Source organism: Hesperophylax consimilis, chromosome 3, assembly GCF_061612785.1.
Source record: "Hesperophylax consimilis isolate HC1 chromosome 3, BYU_Hcon_1.0, whole genome shotgun sequence".
Classification (NCBI taxonomy): Eukaryota; Metazoa; Arthropoda; class Insecta; order Trichoptera; family Limnephilidae; genus Hesperophylax; species Hesperophylax consimilis.
This window is the reverse complement of record NC_142838.1, coordinates 10592971-10611220: the sequence shown is the minus strand read 5'-3', so window position 1 is coordinate 10611220 and position 18250 is coordinate 10592971. Positions and strand designations below refer to the sequence as shown.

Sequence of the window (18250 nt, the reverse complement as noted above, 5' to 3'; positions counted from 1 at the left end):
GAACGTGGCATTTGCAAATGTTGAGTTAATAGGTAGAAATCTTAATCTAATGCGCCGAGATACAATACATTCCCAAAGCAATGTTGAATTATTGTCAAAGATTATGCACTGCGCATGATTTTAAAATTTCTTTATCTATTTCTATAACCACAGAAATTGTAATAATTTTGGCAGCCGGTTGTTGTCATAATTTTCAATGCAATGCGGTGATAGGGATTGTTTCGTGCTTGAATATCGTTAATAAACTAACCTATACGTGTTATTGTTTTCTTTAATTATAAACAATGGAGATATTAACTAGAAGTTAGTTTAATGGTATGTCTTACATTGTTGTATTACCCACAGTTCATAAATTCACTGTTCGTTTTGTTTTATAGATTCTGATAAAAGTAATCCAGCCAAAGATGAAAACGATTCCCAAGGCTCTGCAGCCAGGAAGGGAGTCTTGGTGTCTTTCCGTACAGGAAAACTTATCGAAATTCCGGAGAAAGACACAGTGAGTACAATATTTTTGATATACATTTGTGAACGAAAGGAAATAAATTTTAATAATATGGGGCTTTTATGTTTCACCCCTTTCATGAGAGCTTAGCACTATTGAATTTGTTATTTTAATGAAAGTCCATTTGATTTTTATTAAGAACCTCTTTTGAAAAACAGCCCACATTGTTATATTTCTATAAATGATTTCAGACTAGTTGAAAGAATGGCAACCATTTGTTTTCAATAGTGCTCATAATTTTATAAGAAAGCTGTCAAATAGTAGGGAATAAGGTAAACATTTACCTAACCGCCGCACTTTAGCCACAGATTATAAATTAACACCTCGTTTCAACAATAAATACAAGAAACAACTACTAACTACGTGCACAAAACAGGTTCTTAGTTTGGGTTATTTAGATTAAAACGAAAATTTCGCAAACGTCAAACGCGGCAAAGGATTAGTTTTTAAGGAAAATTTTGAACATGATTGAATAAAAATAGAATTTTGATACATTTTTTTACAATCTCTCCCGACCTAAATAGTTGTTTCTTGTAGTAATTAAGTAGAAACAAAGTGTAATTTCCACAATCTGTGCTTATTTAAAGTGAGGTGTTTAGGTAAATATTTACAGGGTGTACTGGATGAGTTGTCAGGGTAATCGAAGACGAGGTGTTGTGGCCACAACCGTCGAAGAGCGCTCAGCAAGGTGCTCCCTCCAACTCATATTATGAAATGACGGGTGCGGAGAGCAGGGTGATGTTTATATTTACGTTGAGCTTCAACACCTGAGCCTCGCTTACCCATGCCCTGCTTCCCTTCACTACGAGTAGGGCGGACCAATGGGTGACCGCTCTAGGACCAATGAGAAGCAGCGTTATTCCAAAGCGAAACTATAGACATGAAACTGAATAATATCATTCATTGTGTTTGTTATGTTTAGATTATTTCACGAGAGTTCGGTTGAAGGAATTACAATACAAAGAACACAGGTAGAAAGGCCGGACTCTCTTTAGCATAATAAGTAATTAAAAAATAATGTATGTTGAGTTTTTAGAAATATATTAAGATTCCCCTGATGTTTGTCTTGCCATATTCTTGTATCTTTGTGTTTGGTATTAATAAAAGAAAATAGTTTGGGTCGTGCGAAAGATTGTGAAGAAGAGCATTTTATATCGGCCTACGCGAACGTAGCCGATGATACAACTTGCGAAACTTTGCACATCACAAAAAATGGAGCAAGGAGTCGGGATCCGCAATAAATACAGGTGCGGGCCCCTTTGCAAATCAGTAACCTCGGTACTTCTTAGTCTTGGATTTGGGACAACATTCGCCAACTGCTCTCTTCACGACTCTACGCCCTGCCTGACTAATTTCTGCCTGCTTTAACCCTGGAACTTGTTTGACTCTGCACTTTTTTGAACCCTGAATTCTCTTGGATACCCGATCGCAGCAGCGAACTCGCACCCCAGGACCAGGCCCATAATAAGCGTGGACGAAGCGGCTACCCCAGAACTGACCAGCGCCCTATTTTACAGTCTATGTAAGGGATGTGAAAATATCCCTTACACTGGGAATAAAACATAAGCACTGTTTCTAATTTACTTCACAATTTAATGTCATATTTTTAAGCAATAAAACAGGCTCTAACAACTGTAGCTGTGTATAAAAATACATTAAATATATTCGAATTATAAAAACAAAATTTACCAAAATACACAAGTTATTATACATTGGTTTTCGAAAGAGATCTCTGGTCTGCTAATGTAGCAATCTGTAATTTTATGTGAGAACGTTAGCCGCGTAAAGTACAGTAATATAAGTTAGCCGCGTAAAGTACAGTAATATAAGGGTAGTTTAACATGTTATGTATTACTTATAGTTATGTCTTTTCAGCTTGGTAGATGCAGATTTGTTGGAGAATTTGAAAAATTGAATAGAATCGGAGAAGGAACATACGGTATTGTCTGTAAGTATTATAATTCTTTCAATTTATAACAGGGAAAACGTGTAAATCGTAATATGTCGAAATATACTTTACTATTGAAATGATTTATTGTTTTTTGGTATTATCCATAGATCGTGCCAAAGATAAAGTCAATGGAAACATTGTTGCACTCAAGAAAGTGCGAATGGAAGTAGAAAAAGATGGTCTTCCACTAAGCGGCCTGAGGGAGATACAGGTTCTATTGGCTTGTCGACATGAAAACATTGTACAGTTGAAAGAAGTCTTGGTTGGACGGAGTCTCGAAAGGTAATGAAAATATTTTTTTGAAAAATCTGTTATGTATTGTTTATTTTTATTTTGAATTTAGAAGGCATTAATTTTTTTTGCAGTATATTTTTGTCTATGGAATATTGCGAGCAAGATCTAGCCTCTCTTCTGGACAACATGGCCTCCCCCTTCACCGAATCTCAGGTCAAATGCTTGATGCTGCAAGTTCTCAAGGGGTTGAAATATTTACACGCAAATTATATAGTGCACAGAGACCTAAAAGTATCTAACTTATTGCTGACGGACAAAGGATGCGTGAAGATTGGTAAGTTTTCAATGCTCTTTAAATTTAAAAAAAAAGAAGTTTGCTTTTTGGAAGGTGCTATTTACAATAGTATTACTTTATTGTTCTGAAAGGAAAAGGCTTAAATGCTTTAACGGTTTTAGAGAATGAATGAATGGTGCAATGGGTGTTTCACAAAGCTAGGACAGCTCCTCTGGGTAGAACAAGGGTGGAAGACAGTCAAAACTTCTTTAAAATAAGCCTGCAGGATGAAGTAGTTTTGAGAGGCCAAAATTTGTTGATAGAAACCAACACTTCATCCTTGGGCATATGAAACTAAAGTTATCAGCAAAAGTGGAGTCGTTTCCTAGAGGCGGCCAGGACTCTGAGGATTACAGCACTGAAGATGATTTATTTAAATATATATATACGCCTAAAAAGGCTTTTACATAGAAGTGATACATGATGCAGTGTACATAGGAGAATATGTATTATACATGATGATGGATCCATAACTGACTGATGTTACAAAGCTGTAAAGCACATATTCCATCACTCCTTCAGGCAAAGAAACTACAAGCCCTGCGTGGTCGAGGGGAAGGCTCTCGACCAGCAAGCTGGAGGTCGCGGGTTCAAATCCCAGCGTGCGCAAGTTAACTTTATTTGATTTAAATGAAATTTATTTGAACACGGATTTAGACCCCAGATGTCAGTAACATCTAACCTCCTATGCATCTCAGATTTCTTATCAAGAACTCTTGACAAGGGTGACCAGGTTGATGTTGCTTATTTTGACCTGGAAAAAGCATTCAACAAGATTGACATTGACATTTCCCTAAACAAGTTAGCTTCTTTTGGTTATTCCACAAGACTCTACACCATTTTTTTTGCTTCGTATTTCTGAAATCGTAGACAGTTTGTTTTTTAAAAGGGTTGCAGTTCTCTTGAATTTATATTTTTTTCTGGAGTTCCTCAGGGGTCTATCCTTGGACCATTTTTATTTCTGCTATTCATTAACGCTATTGGCTCAATCATAATTCATTTGCACTATTTGCTTTTTGTATTTATTTACTTAAACTATATTGTCCAATTAAAAACCTTCTTGACTGCATTCTTCTTCGACTTGATATCGACCGTATCTCAAACTGGGCCAAAATAAATGACCTAAGCTTCAGTACACCTAAGTGCAATATCGTTTGTATACAAGATCGAAGAATCCGTATGTTTTGATTATGAAATTGTTTTCCAACGCTTAAACCAAATTAAAGATCTAGGGTTTATTTATGAAAACAAACTAACTTTTCACCAACACATAAATGATTTAGTAAGCAGAGCATTCAAGCTTCTTGGCTTTGTAATTAGAAATTCATATTTGTTTCACAATGCACAAACGCTGAGGCTATTATATAACACTAGTCTTAAGTGTATTGGAGTCAAATTCAATCATTTGAGTCCCACACGAAGTAACATACATTTTGTGTATTGAAAGATTTTTATATTTTGCTTTTCTATGGATATATCCTCTGGCTATAACCATCTACTTATATCTCGGACCAATTATCACTCCTTAGAGACATGTAGAGGTATTGCTCTGATTAAATATTTTTATCTTTTACTAAACGGATATATTCTAATGGCAACAATGAGATTCTAGCGATTCTAGCTGACGGCCGGCATAGTCCAGTGGTAACGCATTGGACTGCCATTCTGAAGGTCGCGGGTTCGAACCCGGCGTGCGCAAATAAATTTTATTTGATTAATTTGTGTTATTTCACAATTAATTAATTAAAATAATATATAGTATATTTGCGGCACGTTCCAGAGTGGAAGATACTACCAGTATCGCCCTGGTGTAAGACCACCATTCAGAATTGAAACGATGCTCCAAATTGCTTTAGCCGTGTTTAGTGACTAGATCTGAATAGCCAGGTACTTCCCCACCTTCCTCTTTCCCTTCCCCACTTACCTTCAGCCTCACAACATCCCCCAATTGGGGATGCCATAGTCTCGCTGGCTCCAGACGGGAGCAGTTGGGACTCTTGTGAGGTATTCACTGTAAAAAAAAAAAAAGCTCAAATAAATTTCTTTGTACCGGAGTCTCACTCTCGAGGACGTCGCCATAACCTACTTTATTGTAGAGCCAGCCGCACTAATTTTTTCATGAACTCACTCTTGGGGAGAGTCATGCACTTCTAAATGCAATTGATCAAAAGATCGATATGTTAGATATATAGTCAGTGCACTTACAAGTTTTTTGGCACTGCAAATACATTGTTTAAACGGTACAATTATAACGACTTGAACCCTAATCTGTAATGTTATGAAAAAATTGTACAATTGAATTAAATAAATTAATATCAGAGTTTTCCAAGCCTTCACTGTCCAAGGCTGGCAGTGAACCTGTTAAGACACAGCCTCCCTCAAAATTTTCCATATTTGCCAACTTGGCGGATCTCAACCATCATATCATTATAAGTTCTTTAGAGTTCTTTCGATAGGAGACAAACTAAACAAACAAAAGACGATAAGAGAGGGCAATCAGAAGAAGAAGAATAGGTTGAATTGTGTATTATATATGGACATTGTCTTGAAATTAAATTTAACTGAATTTATCATAAAATTAGGTTATTAGGTTTTGTTTTTGTTTTGTTTGTTCCTTTTCTTCCCTTTTCTTCAATGTTCTGTTTAGTCATGGAACCAATGATGACATATTATCTATGTAAAGTATAATTGGTTATTCCAGCTGACTTTGGGCTAGCCCGCTGGCTGGGGCTCCCCGGCAAGGGCATGACCCCGCGCGTGGTCACACTGTGGTACCGTGCCCCTGAATTGCTGCTGCAGGCCACGCTGCAGACGCCCGCCCTGGACATGTGGGCCGCCGGCTGCATCCTCGGGGAGCTGCTCGCCCACAAGCCTCTGTTGCCCGGTCGATCAGAGATTGCGCAACTGGAGTTGATTGTGGATCTTCTGGGTTAGTATATTCCGCATCATTTCTCCATATTCATTCTGTATAACTTCAAATCACTCATTCATATCTCCATTTCATATAAAACGTTAGCTATAAACAAGCTCTCCTTATTTTTGTCCGCCTTATTTATTAGATTCTTACACGCCCGATCAGGGTTGGTATAGTTAAGCTCAGTATAAGGCCGGCTTAAATATACCTACGCCGTGTTAATATAATAATATGCTTATGCCCTGATGATAATAAGTTAAGGTTTCACTCTTCCAACCTTAAGCGGTGTATAATATTTACACCTTGTTTGTAAATAAGGTGTTCTTTGTTTTCCATATTTTAAATGCCATGTGTATTATTTAGCAGCTTTTAAACCCTTGAAATGTGGTGGAACTAGGATAGGCCCGGTATATCGGTTGACTTAAAGCTCGGCTTGGTTGGAATTTGGAGCTTATCTCGGCTTGGAACATAATCCGTATATAGGTCGGAAACCTAGATATCAGCCATATTACACATATTCTCTATGATTTTATTAGAGGAAAGTGATTTTCTATGCTGCATGGATGGTATATCTATGCTCATATGTCATTGGGAGATCGAGAGCTTTCAAAATGTCGAATGTTTTAGGCAGGCTAATTTACGAGTTGATTTTTTCACAAATTCCCCACTGCAATCAGCATGGTGCTATACGCGAGGATACTAATTTTAAATAGCATTTGTTTTGCTGTAGTCAGTACACTATTCATGAAATTATGACAAATAAACTGCTGAAAACACTGTTCTGACGTTGAAACATTCCTCGTATAGTACCTTACCAGACTATTTGTCTATTTTAGATTTATTACCAATTAATAACATCAACATCCCCCATAATATACTGGCCCATAGTACTAGAACAAGTATATAGCATATGCTAGGAACCCACTGCACTTGTCTCGATTTTATGGTATTTTGAACCTTAAAAAGCAAGCTAAAATATATTGAGTTCGCTTGGCAAGGAAATAATGTATCTTAATATTAATCTAGCTTGTATTTGAAGAAGTGAAGAGTTGCAAATACAGTAAAACTCGCTTAAGAAGTTCCCACTTAAGAAGTTTTCACGGTTAAGAAGTTTTGATTTTTGGTCCCTTGAAAATTCCATACAAAAAACACGATTTTTTCCCACATAAGAAGTTTTAGGGCTAAAACTGCTTCCCGCAAGAGGTTTTAGAAATCCGGCGGTAAAATCAACACAAACGAAATATTGTGTCGCAAAATATCTAAAATGAACCTTTTTCCAAGTCATAAATTGAAAGACGTTGACTGAAACCCATACCTAGTACCTGAGACCATAAAACCCTTTGTCGGCCGCCGGGCCGTAAGCCGTAACCTGCCGTAACCAATAAACATCCAATAAATAAACCAAATACCCCGTCTCCTAATCCCCTAACTAGGTAAAATAGCAATGGAACGAATAAACAATGCGGAATTATGTAACAAATATGCAAGCGTCTTTAAGGCCGAAATAACATGAAAGATTATATTAAACTCAACCTTAATGACAATGTGGGCTAGATCTACATTTGCATACATTTGACGCCTGCTTCAATAATCTTCTCTTTGATAATGAACATAGAGATGTTTCGTAATATTATTGTATAAAATTTTTATTCCATCGAATTTGTAAAACACGAAAAACTTTTGATAATCTATCGGATCACGGTTAATACGGAATATTTCACCTTTATACATAACAACATGATTATATGGCGGGGGAGATGGTAAAATATGCATTATAATTACGTTTGTTTCATTCAAACATCAAAAATTGCCGTGCATCATGTTTCATCTGACATTTGTCGTAAATTAAGTTTGAAGGTTAGGAAATACATATGCATAAATTTAAAATGTAGATTGAAACGAAACTTCGCAAATGATTTTTCTAGTTTTTGGATGCGTTCACAGATTATACATAATTCCAGCGTCAAACAGCTTGTATGATATAACTTTCTGATTCAAGCATCAAGCCATTTATTTATGTGCGAAATCGTAGCTATTCGATGTCTGCTAGTTAGGTAGGACCATAAATTAACCTACAGGTACATAATATTGAGCTGCGCATATTATTTTCATAAGGAATTTCTAGAAAAGGATTAAAATAACTTTAAAAATATACGATAGTCGACTGTGCCTGGCGAAAATACATCATAACAATAGTCTCTCAAATGCCATTGGAGCAAGCAGCAAGCGTGCAAAAAAGTTAAAGTCCGCCAACTAATAAGCAGTTTGCCGCGTAGACTTTGTGAGATTTTTCTGTGCAGTGCCATGGCAGGGTTGCAGTACGCAAACGGTTCTGAGGCAAAGAACCTGCTATCATTAGTTTGCGGTTAACAAAATTACTTGCGGTGTCCTTTTATCAAACCGCTTGGTAAAATTAACCACAACAAGTCTTTCTTTCTCCCTCAGTTCATATAGTAAACGAAAGCGTAAAAAAGAGACGGCGTATATCCACAGCTCTGTCTTCAACTGTCAAGTTAAGAGTGAGTAATCACTAACAAGTAAATATGTATAATCCATTGCCTTTACACCAATTTAAAATAAGATCAACAGTATGAACCTTTTGGAATGCTGCAACTTTTACTATCCAAATTCGAGTGGCTTTTTCGAGGGATGTACTTTAACAGTTTTAAAATTGTGTTTACTTTGTCCATGGGATGGTTTTGTTTTGATTTGTAATGTTTAGTCAAAATTTTACAACAAAAGAATTCAATAATAGAGTTAAGCAATCTACTATAGATAAATACTTCGAAAAAAAAAATTTATTTATATGTAGGTATGTAAATAAACTTTTTATAATCAACTATGTTCTACCATTTTTCATTTATTTCACATTCCCACCTTTTTCTAAATACATATGTAATACTAATTACCATGACAACTAGAAGATGTATATATATATATTTATTTTTTTTGACCGCTTGGATCATATGAGCTTGTTTTCACGACAATTTAACGTAGGTAGACATAGTAATGACGTATGCCCCGGACTCGAGTTATTAAATGGCTAAAATTGAATCCCACTTAAGAAGTTTTCCCACTTAAGAAGTTTTTTTTCCCCGGTCCCTTGGAAAACTTCTTAAGAGAGTTTCACTGTATATTGTTTTATATGCGAAAAAGTGCATTGCAAATACTGTGTCTAATGTCATAATTCTATAATCATGGTAATACATTTTTTTATTTCTTCATTAAATAATATTTTTTAATAACATTGAAGAGAAAAAAAAACTTTCTTCTGAATACATATCCTGGGGAAACTACAAAGGATATATGTATACAATTTTTATAAATAAATGGACACATTATCTGGTAAGATGGTACAATTTACAAAAACATAGTTTTGCAGTTATGTAAGTTATTACAAAAATAGTGCCAGCCGGCTCATGTCGGGCCGCTCAACATTTTAGCTTGGCAATTCAGGGCATTGGACATTATAGCTTGGCAATTCAGGGCATTGGACATTATAGCTTGGCAATTCATTGGCAATATTTTTGCAAACATCAAAATTTTATTGTGTCACAGATATATTTGATAATGTGATCTTGATCTCCGAACAGATAATGACATTTTGAAAGATAATAGATTTCGCCAATTTACATACGACCTTTCAGCTCCTAGACCCAAGTATTTCGATATTCAAAAAATTTTTCAACTTGGAAATTGACTTTATTTCGGGCACACTCGACAGGCCCACAACACACAATTATATTGTTCTCTTCATTGTTTTTGATGTTCAAACAATATTCAGGTACCCCCTCCGATGCCATCTGGCCCGAGTTCAGTTCCCTCCCGGCCCTGCAGAACTTCACCCTGAAGCAGCAGCCGTATAACAACCTGAAGCAGAGGTTCCCATGGCTGTCTGCCGCTGGTCTGAGGCTACTTAACTTTCTGTTCATGTATGACCCCAACAAGCGGGCCACGGCCGAGGAGTGCCTGCAGAGTTCATATTTCAAGGAACCACCACTACGTAAGTTAACTCATTTTATTTTTTATTGCCACAACCTAACTGTTATGCTTGACAGCTAATTACAATTTGATCAAAATTTGGCTGAGAATTAGGTATAAACGGGTACAGTTCAAAGTGGAGCTGACCTCTTATCAATTTAGTGACCAAAAATACTGGTTCTCATTTAAATAGTTCCTAAATTATAAATCTTACTAGAGTTTAACCAAAAACAAAATGCCATTCCTTAGCATCATCTGGAAAGAAGCGTGTTTCGAGAGGCAAGTGCGATGTGACAAGCCACCAACGAATACTAGAGAACTACATATGTACTAATAAATCAATTTTTATTGTAATAACTTTTCTATTAACAACTTTTGAAGGTTATATCCATCAATGTAATATATCATTAAAGAAGAAGATAATACTAATAAATCTAAACGAAACATGAAATAGAACAAGGCACACAAAAATAAAAAAGGTAACGGTCTCAACTGGGAATCGAACGCAGGATGAAAAAACAATAGGTGTCTGTCTCAACTGGGAATCGAACGCAGGATGAAAGAACAAAAAAAAACAAACCAAAATGACACAAACAATTATGTCCCAATGGCTACTGGCTAGAGGTGTTGTCCCGGTAAGACAGAGATCCTGGGTTCGATTTCCAGTTGAGACCATGACCTTTTTTATTTTCTGTGTTTTGTTTCATTTAGATTTATTAGTATTATCTTCTTCTTCACTGATGTACCAATAAATAATCCCATTCTGCACATTGCAAGAGACTTGCATATGTGCACTGTGGTCTAGCTATAACAAAGCCTACGATGGACCACGCTATATTCTCATGGTTGGCCTATTTCAGCATGTCGCTCGCCATACTTTCCCATTGGTAGTGTTTGGCGAGCGATTTACTGAAATACGCCAAGCTGTGATGTGTATAGCGTAATCTGCCAGCCCCATAATTTGAATCTTTCACTTATCACAATAGGATTTTTTTCTTTCGCTAACCGCTAATATGTATTTATTTAGCCTGCGATCCAAAGCTGATGCCTAGCTTCCCCCAGCACCGCAATATGAAGGGGCAGGCCAAGACCGCCGGCGGGGGTGCCGCTCAGTCCCTGTCCTTGGCTTCCGGAGACACGGGGGCCAACGACCAGACCAATAACCTGCCCTACATCTCCGACCTCCTCGGGTCGCTGGTAAAGAAGAGGCGAATCGACTAGGAGTCACTCATAGATGTTGAATAGATAGACACCACGTCTGCGCAGAAGTTGTGACTGATAAATGATATACATTTATTAAACTGGCAAATTATAGTCCTGCCGCTGAGAGCTCCGTTTTAATTACACATTCAGGATTTTGAACTCGTGATCTCTGGGTCCAGAACAAAAGAGCTTACGGCTCTACCACTTATCGTCATTCAGTCAGAAGTTACAACGGAGCTATTAGCGCCTACAGATTGAATGCCAGCATATTATTATTGTTGTTTATGGTACAGCTAAAGTCAACCTACTTATTCCATATCTATGAGAGTGAGAAAAAATTGTTTCATTAAGAGTAGTGAATTATTTTTCATATGTACTCATTGTTTGAACATTTTGAAAACATAAAAAACGGATATCTTGGCGAATTTTTCACTGTGTGTGGACGACAAACTCCAATACATTTAAATAACTTGAATGTTTGTTTTTGTATTTTAAATGATGAATCTGGTGTAATAATATTTTTTGCACGTGTTAAATAAATAAATATGCCATTATGTATGAGAACTATTTTGTTTTAAGGGTAGAATTGAAACAAATTTTGTATTTTTCAAATGTATTTATGCTAAAAAGAATTATGGGTACACAATTAGATAATTTTATTATAAACAAATTAAACAGTACATTTCAAATTAATATCAGTCTTCTTTTTGTACAAGCAAATAAGTAGAAAAGTTTGTTCAAAGAAATAAATATAAATTCATTGGTGTCTTCCGATTCGTTAGAGAAACCGATAAGATTCTTTCAGTTAAGCCAAATAATGCTCATTGATTATCAAAATTTCAGTTTATTTTCGATTTTTTTTCAAAGTCAATAATATTTTTTTATGGTCATCTTTTTATTGGTATTTGTATTTAAGTTTTCAAAGTAAAGAAGTGTGCATTGAAATTGGAAGACAGCTGCAGGCTCAACTCGAAATTATTGTGCCAAAGTTGCTAAAATCATGGTTACTAATACAATAACAATATCAACATCGGAAGAGAAAAGCGTATAATTACTATTATGTACATCGACACAAGAATTCAGAAAATGTTGCTTATTCTTAGTGAAATATGTAAAAACTAAGAAGTGTTTTTAATAATATTTCTTTGATATTGCTTTGGCTACTAGGTATAAAACCTACACTTTCCATTGAATAATGAAAACCTTATTCAACACATTCCCTACTAAAAGTAATAATAAATAATTGTATTGAAAATTATAAAAAAATCTGTGAGTCTTTAAATATAATGAATCACATTGTTGGTAACTTATTTCGTAAAGCGACTTATTTAAAAAGACCTCGAAGCTCATGATATTTACAGTGCAGAAATGGTCATAAGTTTACTGTGCGATACTTATATAGCTAAGCGATGATAATTTATATTCGATAAAAACATTTAGAGCGACAACTAACTAATTACCATTGACGATGTACAAACAAAATGTTAATAAGTATATTAATACATAATAATATTTGAATATAGTATTGGATTTCGCAAAGGCACAAAGAAATTGACTCATTGATTTATATTAATTTTCTATTGGCCCAAATCTTAATGGGAATAATTTGCTAACTTAAATTATTTTTCAGTATTTTTGAAATTTATAAATATATAGAAATACGTTCATAAATGAATGTCTTTACGTTCAAATAGTCAATAAGCGAATTTATAATAAATATGTACAAATTTTCTTCAAAAATATATGCAACTTATTTTCACATCTGCGAGATTTATCAAAGAAAAATTTAATGGGTAACAAATGCTCTTGATTTTATCAACAATCTGAGAGATTTGATAAGATTTTATAAATAATAAGCTGGTGTCACAAGGTAAAAACAAATAAATCTTATTTTATGGTCCACATAATATATATCCAAATGGCTCATTGGAAAGAAATCACGATGAAGCGATCATTTGTTTCCTCAGTGTAAAAGAAATAATGAGGTTACAATCGTGAGTTTCCTAAGTCTGATTCATGATACGGTGATCATGAGTTTGACTCATGATGTAGGCTTCATGAGTTTCCCGTGTGTCCATTAGTTCTACGTACATGAGGCTTCCTGTCGAGTTGTGAAGCCAGTGTGGGAGGTACGAGCCACAGGTTATCGCTGTACCTCATGAGGGCTTCTGTCACACGGCAACTGTTAGCAGCCATCTGCAGCTGGGCCTCCAAACCATCGCTCGGTCTCATCACGAGACTGCAATGGACAAAAAAAAAAACACCTCTTAAAATTACCTTTGTCTTAGAATAAGTACGGTCCTACCATCTTCAACTGCATTTGATTATTTAATCTCATATTAACACATGGTCTGTTTTAATTTTATTGAATCAGTTCAAAAATTGCGTACGATTGACATGTACTTTCAAAAAATAAGAGATAAATTTGAACTTCTTGTTTGAATATGATAATGTGGTCATCTTCAAAAGAAGGGCAAGAATCTCACCTGGGGGGGAATAGGGTTGGCGCGATGATCATGGCCACATTATGCTCGGACATCTTGTTAGAAGCTTGGCATCGGCAGATCTGGTTCATCAGCAGGAGTAGCTCCAGCAAAGTGGCTCTATGCTCAAATGTCATCAGTAGAACTAAAAGATTCAAAGCTCTGCCTTGTGCGGGGCCATCCAGCGCTAAAACAACAAAAGATGCTACGTTCATTTGATCTGAAGGAACATCACCAATTGTGCACACTAATTTATTGTGATAACCAGTATTACAAGCAAGGTTCTTAGAAAGCTTGTTCAGATTTTAAGGTGGACAATATTAAACCACATCTGATGCAGTCATTTGCTCTGCGGGGATGGTGAATGTTAACAGTTTTAACCCACGGAGAACAATGTTGAAGAGGTCTCATTCTACCAGTTCCCCTTTGTCTCATGTCTACTCTCCAACCGTACAAAGAAGCTTAACCAAAACAGACAAAATAACTAAAGAAATAAGATTCTGTCTATTTAAGGAGTATTAATCAAAAGATGGAGATTTGAACATTGGAACATAGAGGCACGTGAGGAACTGCAGATTTTTTTCTGTTTGATTTGTTAAACATGAAACAGAAAATCTTAAGATTGCAAAAGCTACATACCGTGAGTTTGATAAAACAGAGTCACCAGCTCTGTAGTGAGAATTGGTTGTGGAAGTTCCCTGAGGAACCTTTTGAGTGTAGCAGCAACGTCGTGGGAACCTGCAGCAGCAATGGCTTCTTCCACCACTCGAGGTTCAGTATAAAAACTACGTTCTATTTCACTACAGAGGAGTTCCACCTGAAACAATTATATCATTAGCATTTCACATTTTAACATTTTATGCAAAATTATTAAAATATTCATTAATAATTAATAAAATTATTAGGATTACTGAAGTTCACCTCATTGTATATTTAAGTATTGAAAATAATTTGAATAATTGTATGAGAATAGAATAAGACACCGAAAATAAAAAGGTCAAAACTGGGATTCGAACCCAAATTCTCTAGTTTTACCGGAACCAATACATCACTTGAGCTACTGAGACCTAATTAATTTAGATAGTTTTAATCGATCTCATATTTCAATTTAAAAATGACAAATATCATAACCGGTAAGACTAGAGGATCTTGGTTCGAGTACCAGTTTCCACCGTTATCTTTTTATTTTCGTTGAGAGTTGTTAATATTATTTTCATTGATTAAATATATGGCACTGTTGGTGGACGCGGTAGTCTCTCTCGATGCAGCAGCAGGTCCAGTTTCTTCACCACCTAGGATTCTTGCTGCAGAGTCTCCATCTTCTATTTTCGTCGAACGTCACAGCGGTGCTGCCAAGGTCTGTTATCTATGTGAGGATATTGTGTCAGCGCTTTAATAGCAGCAGACACATGTCAGCGCTTTATTAGCAGCAGACACATACCTGAACGGATGACGAACCTCGTGCTGGTACTGTTGGTGGACGAGGAAGACTCTCTCCCTGCAACAGCTGGTCCAGTTTCTTCACCACTTAGGATTCTTGCTGCAGAGTCTCCATTTTCTATCTTCGTCGAACGTCACAGCGGTGCTGCCAAGGTCTGTTATCTATGTGAGGATATTGTGTCAGCGCTTTAATAGCAGCAGACACATATCAGCGCTTTATTAGCAGCAGACACATACCTGAACGGATGACGAACCTCGTGCTGGTACTGTTGGTGGACGAGGAAGACTCTCTCCCTGCAACAGCTGGTCCAGTTTCTTCACCACTTAGGATTCTTGCTGCAGAGTCTCCATTTTCTATCTTCGTCGAACGTCACAGCGGTGCTGCCAAGGTCTGTTATCTATGTGAGGATATTGTGTCAGCGCTTTAATAGCAGCAGACACATATCAGCGCTTTATTAGCAGCAGACACATACCTGAACGGATGACGAACCTCGTGCTGGTACTGTTGGTGGACGAGGAAGACTCTCTCCCTGCAACAGCTGGTCCAGTTTCTTCACCACTTAGGATTCTTGCTGCAGAGTCTCCATTTTCTATCTTCGTCGAACGTCACAGCGGTGCTGCCAAGGTCTGTTATCTATGTGAGGATATTGTGTCAGCGCTTTAATAGCAGCAGACACATATCAGCGCTTTATTAGCAGCAGACACATACCTGAACGGATGACGAACCTCGTGCTGGTACTGTTGGTGGACGAGGAAGACTCTCTCCCTGCAACAGCTGGTCCAGTTTCTTCACCACTTAGGATTCTTGCTGCAGAGTCTCCATTTTCTATCTTCGTCGAACGTCACAGCGGTGCTGCCAAGGTCTGTTATCTATGTGAGGATATTGTGTCAGCGCTTTAATAGCAGCAGACACATATCAGCGCTTTATTAGCAGCAGACACATACCTGAACGGATGACGAACCTCGTGCTGGTACTGTTGGTGGACGAGGAAGACTCTCTCCCTGCAACAGCTGGTCCAGTTTCTTCACCACTTAGGATTCTTGCTGCAGAGTCTCCATTTTCTATCTTCGTCGAACGTCACAGCGGTGCTGCCAAGGTCTGTTATCTATGTGAGGATATTGTGTCAGCGCTTTAATAGCAGCAGACACATATCAGCGCTTTATTAGCAGCAGACACATACCTGAACGGATGACGAACCTCGTGCTGGTACTGTTGGTGGACGAGGAAGACTCTCTCCCTGCAACAGCTGGTCCAGTTTCTTCACCACTTAGGATTCTTGCTGCAGAGTCTCCATTTTCTATCTTCGTCGAACGTCACAGCGGTGCTGCCAAGGTCTGTTATCTATGTGAGGATATTGTGTCAGCGCTTTAATAGCAGCAGACACATATCAGCGCTTTATTAGCAGCAGACACATACCTGAACGGATGACGAACCTCGTGCTGGTACTGTTGGTGGACGAGGAAGACTCTCTCCCTGCAACAGCTGGTCCAGTTTCTTCACCACTTAGGATTCTTGCTGCAGAGTCTCCATTTTCTATCTTCGTCGAACGTCACAGCGGTGCTGCCAAGGTCTGTTATCTATGTGAGGATATTGTGTCAGCGCTTTAATAGCAGCAGACACATGTCAGCGCTTTATTAGCAGCAGACACATACCTGAACGGATGACGAACCTCGTGCTGGCACTGTTGGTGGACGCGGTAGTCTCTCTCGCTGCGGCAGCTGGACCAGCCTCTTCACCACCTAGGATTCTTGCTGCAGTCTCCATCTTCTGTCTTCATGTCACCTGTTCCTGTTCTTCATTTTACTTTACCACTTTATATTGGTAATATATATATATATTTTTTTTGTAATACCTGCATCAACTGTAAAGCGCCCCTGAGGTGATAACTCACAAAAGCGGCGCTATAAAAATTGTCCAATATTATTATTATTATTATTATTAATAATTACATTAAATAACTTACTTTGTGTTTGTTTCCAGCAATTCTCAAGATGCCTTCTTCGTAAACTCTATTAATTAGTGCGTCTAATAGAAGGCGATAGATTTTTGGGACAACAGTTCCTGCTTCTCCAGCCACCAAATGGTCTTTTCGTACTAGCGTCAAAAGAGAGACACCAAAAACGTTGTTTTCTGAAATTAAAAACAGTTTGAGACAAAAACTTCATTTCTTCAAATGTTTTTATACATACTGAGAAAAATGATTGAAAATGAAGATTTTTAAATTTGGTATCAATAATTTACCTTCTTTTCGCTTCTTCTTGTAAGGTTTCCTCTTTTGGAAAGGCAGATTATGTCTGTCATACAATGCGGTAAGATCAAGCCACAATAACGGCATTAGCTTTCGTAGATGTGTTTCTGAGAGTTCTTCGATATTGACGGCAATACCATCTTCTGGCCACATCTGCAAACAAACCATCAAATTATTTATAGCAAATTCACTACACTTCCCTCTCTTAAAAGGTGCTATAAAATATTGACAGTTTAAACATGATGGAGGTGAGGAATATTTTTGAAAATTACCTCATCAACTACAAAGTTCTCTGTGTCTTTCTTGAATTTCTGCTCGAAACTTAAGACTTCGTGCGAGGACGCTCGGGAGAGATTACTTTTATCATTTCCAAATCTCTCCGATGCCACGCTGTGGGCACGTGTGATAGATGAGTGAGATTGTTTCCGTCTGTTGAAAATAAGCATTTATCATCAATAATGTCAGCATGAATCAAATTTGATAATATAAGTTATCCCTTTGATTGGGACAAATGCATTTTGCCGTCATAAATAAATTGATAAGGGGCTAAGTGTTTACCTGAAAGGTTGATGGTCTTGTAGTAATGCTGTTGCCATTCTGTCTCTTCCTAATCTTGGTCCTTGGATGGTTCCAAATCTTTGATATCCTAATAGCTCTATGCCCTCTGAAAATAAATGATAAATATTAATAATATGGACAGTTTGCACTATGGACGAAAGTGGCCCATCGGGTCCGCCAGATTTAATTTAAAAATGAAAAAACCGATAAAAACAACCGAATTATTCAGTTATTAACCGTTTGAATGCCAAAAAAATTCATACAGTTGCTTGTAAAATGCCACCAAAAAAACATTATTTTTTATGAAACTATACACGGTGTCCGGAAACTCGTAGTACAAGCGGGAAACTGGAGAATCTACACCACATGGGGAACCCAAAAAAACATAAAGTTTTTTGATT

The 18250-nt window shown here is 37.1% G+C and overlaps 2 protein-coding genes across 3 annotated transcripts in view; one reads left to right on the top strand and one right to left on the bottom strand.

Annotated features, from left to right (window-relative positions):
- The first annotated feature begins 170 nt into the window (after positions 1-170).
- Positions 171-11675, top strand: Cdc2rk (cyclin-dependent kinase 10). The gene is made up of 8 exons (XM_089647854.1): positions 171-303; positions 378-496; positions 2378-2450; positions 2561-2735; positions 2819-3021; positions 5723-5950; positions 9720-9938; positions 10944-11675. Exons 1-8 carry the CDS (start codon positions 285-287, stop codon positions 11135-11137), a joined length of 1230 nt encoding a protein of 409 aa, XP_089503980.1. The 5' UTR covers positions 171-284; the 3' UTR covers positions 11138-11675.
- Positions 11676-11734: 59 nt separating this feature from the next.
- LOC149424925 (rho GTPase-activating protein conundrum-like) overlaps positions 11735-18250 on the bottom strand; it is a 64074-nt gene continuing 57558 nt past the window's right edge. The window contains exons 6-12 of one of the 2 annotated variants that reach the window (XM_089647833.1): positions 17850-17955; positions 17564-17720; positions 17285-17444; positions 17007-17173; positions 14242-14419; positions 13606-13789; positions 11735-13358 (exon numbers count right to left, since the gene is read on the bottom strand). In XM_089647833.1, coding sequence (XP_089503959.1) covers positions 13175-13358; positions 13606-13789; positions 14242-14419; positions 17007-17173; positions 17285-17444; positions 17564-17720; positions 17850-17955 — 1136 coding nt within the window. In that variant the 3' untranslated portion in view covers positions 11735-13174. The remainder of the gene's footprint in view (positions 13359-13605; positions 13790-14241; positions 14420-17006; positions 17174-17284; positions 17445-17563; positions 17721-17849; positions 17956-18250) is intronic. The other variant, XM_089647842.1, reaches the window with a different exon arrangement.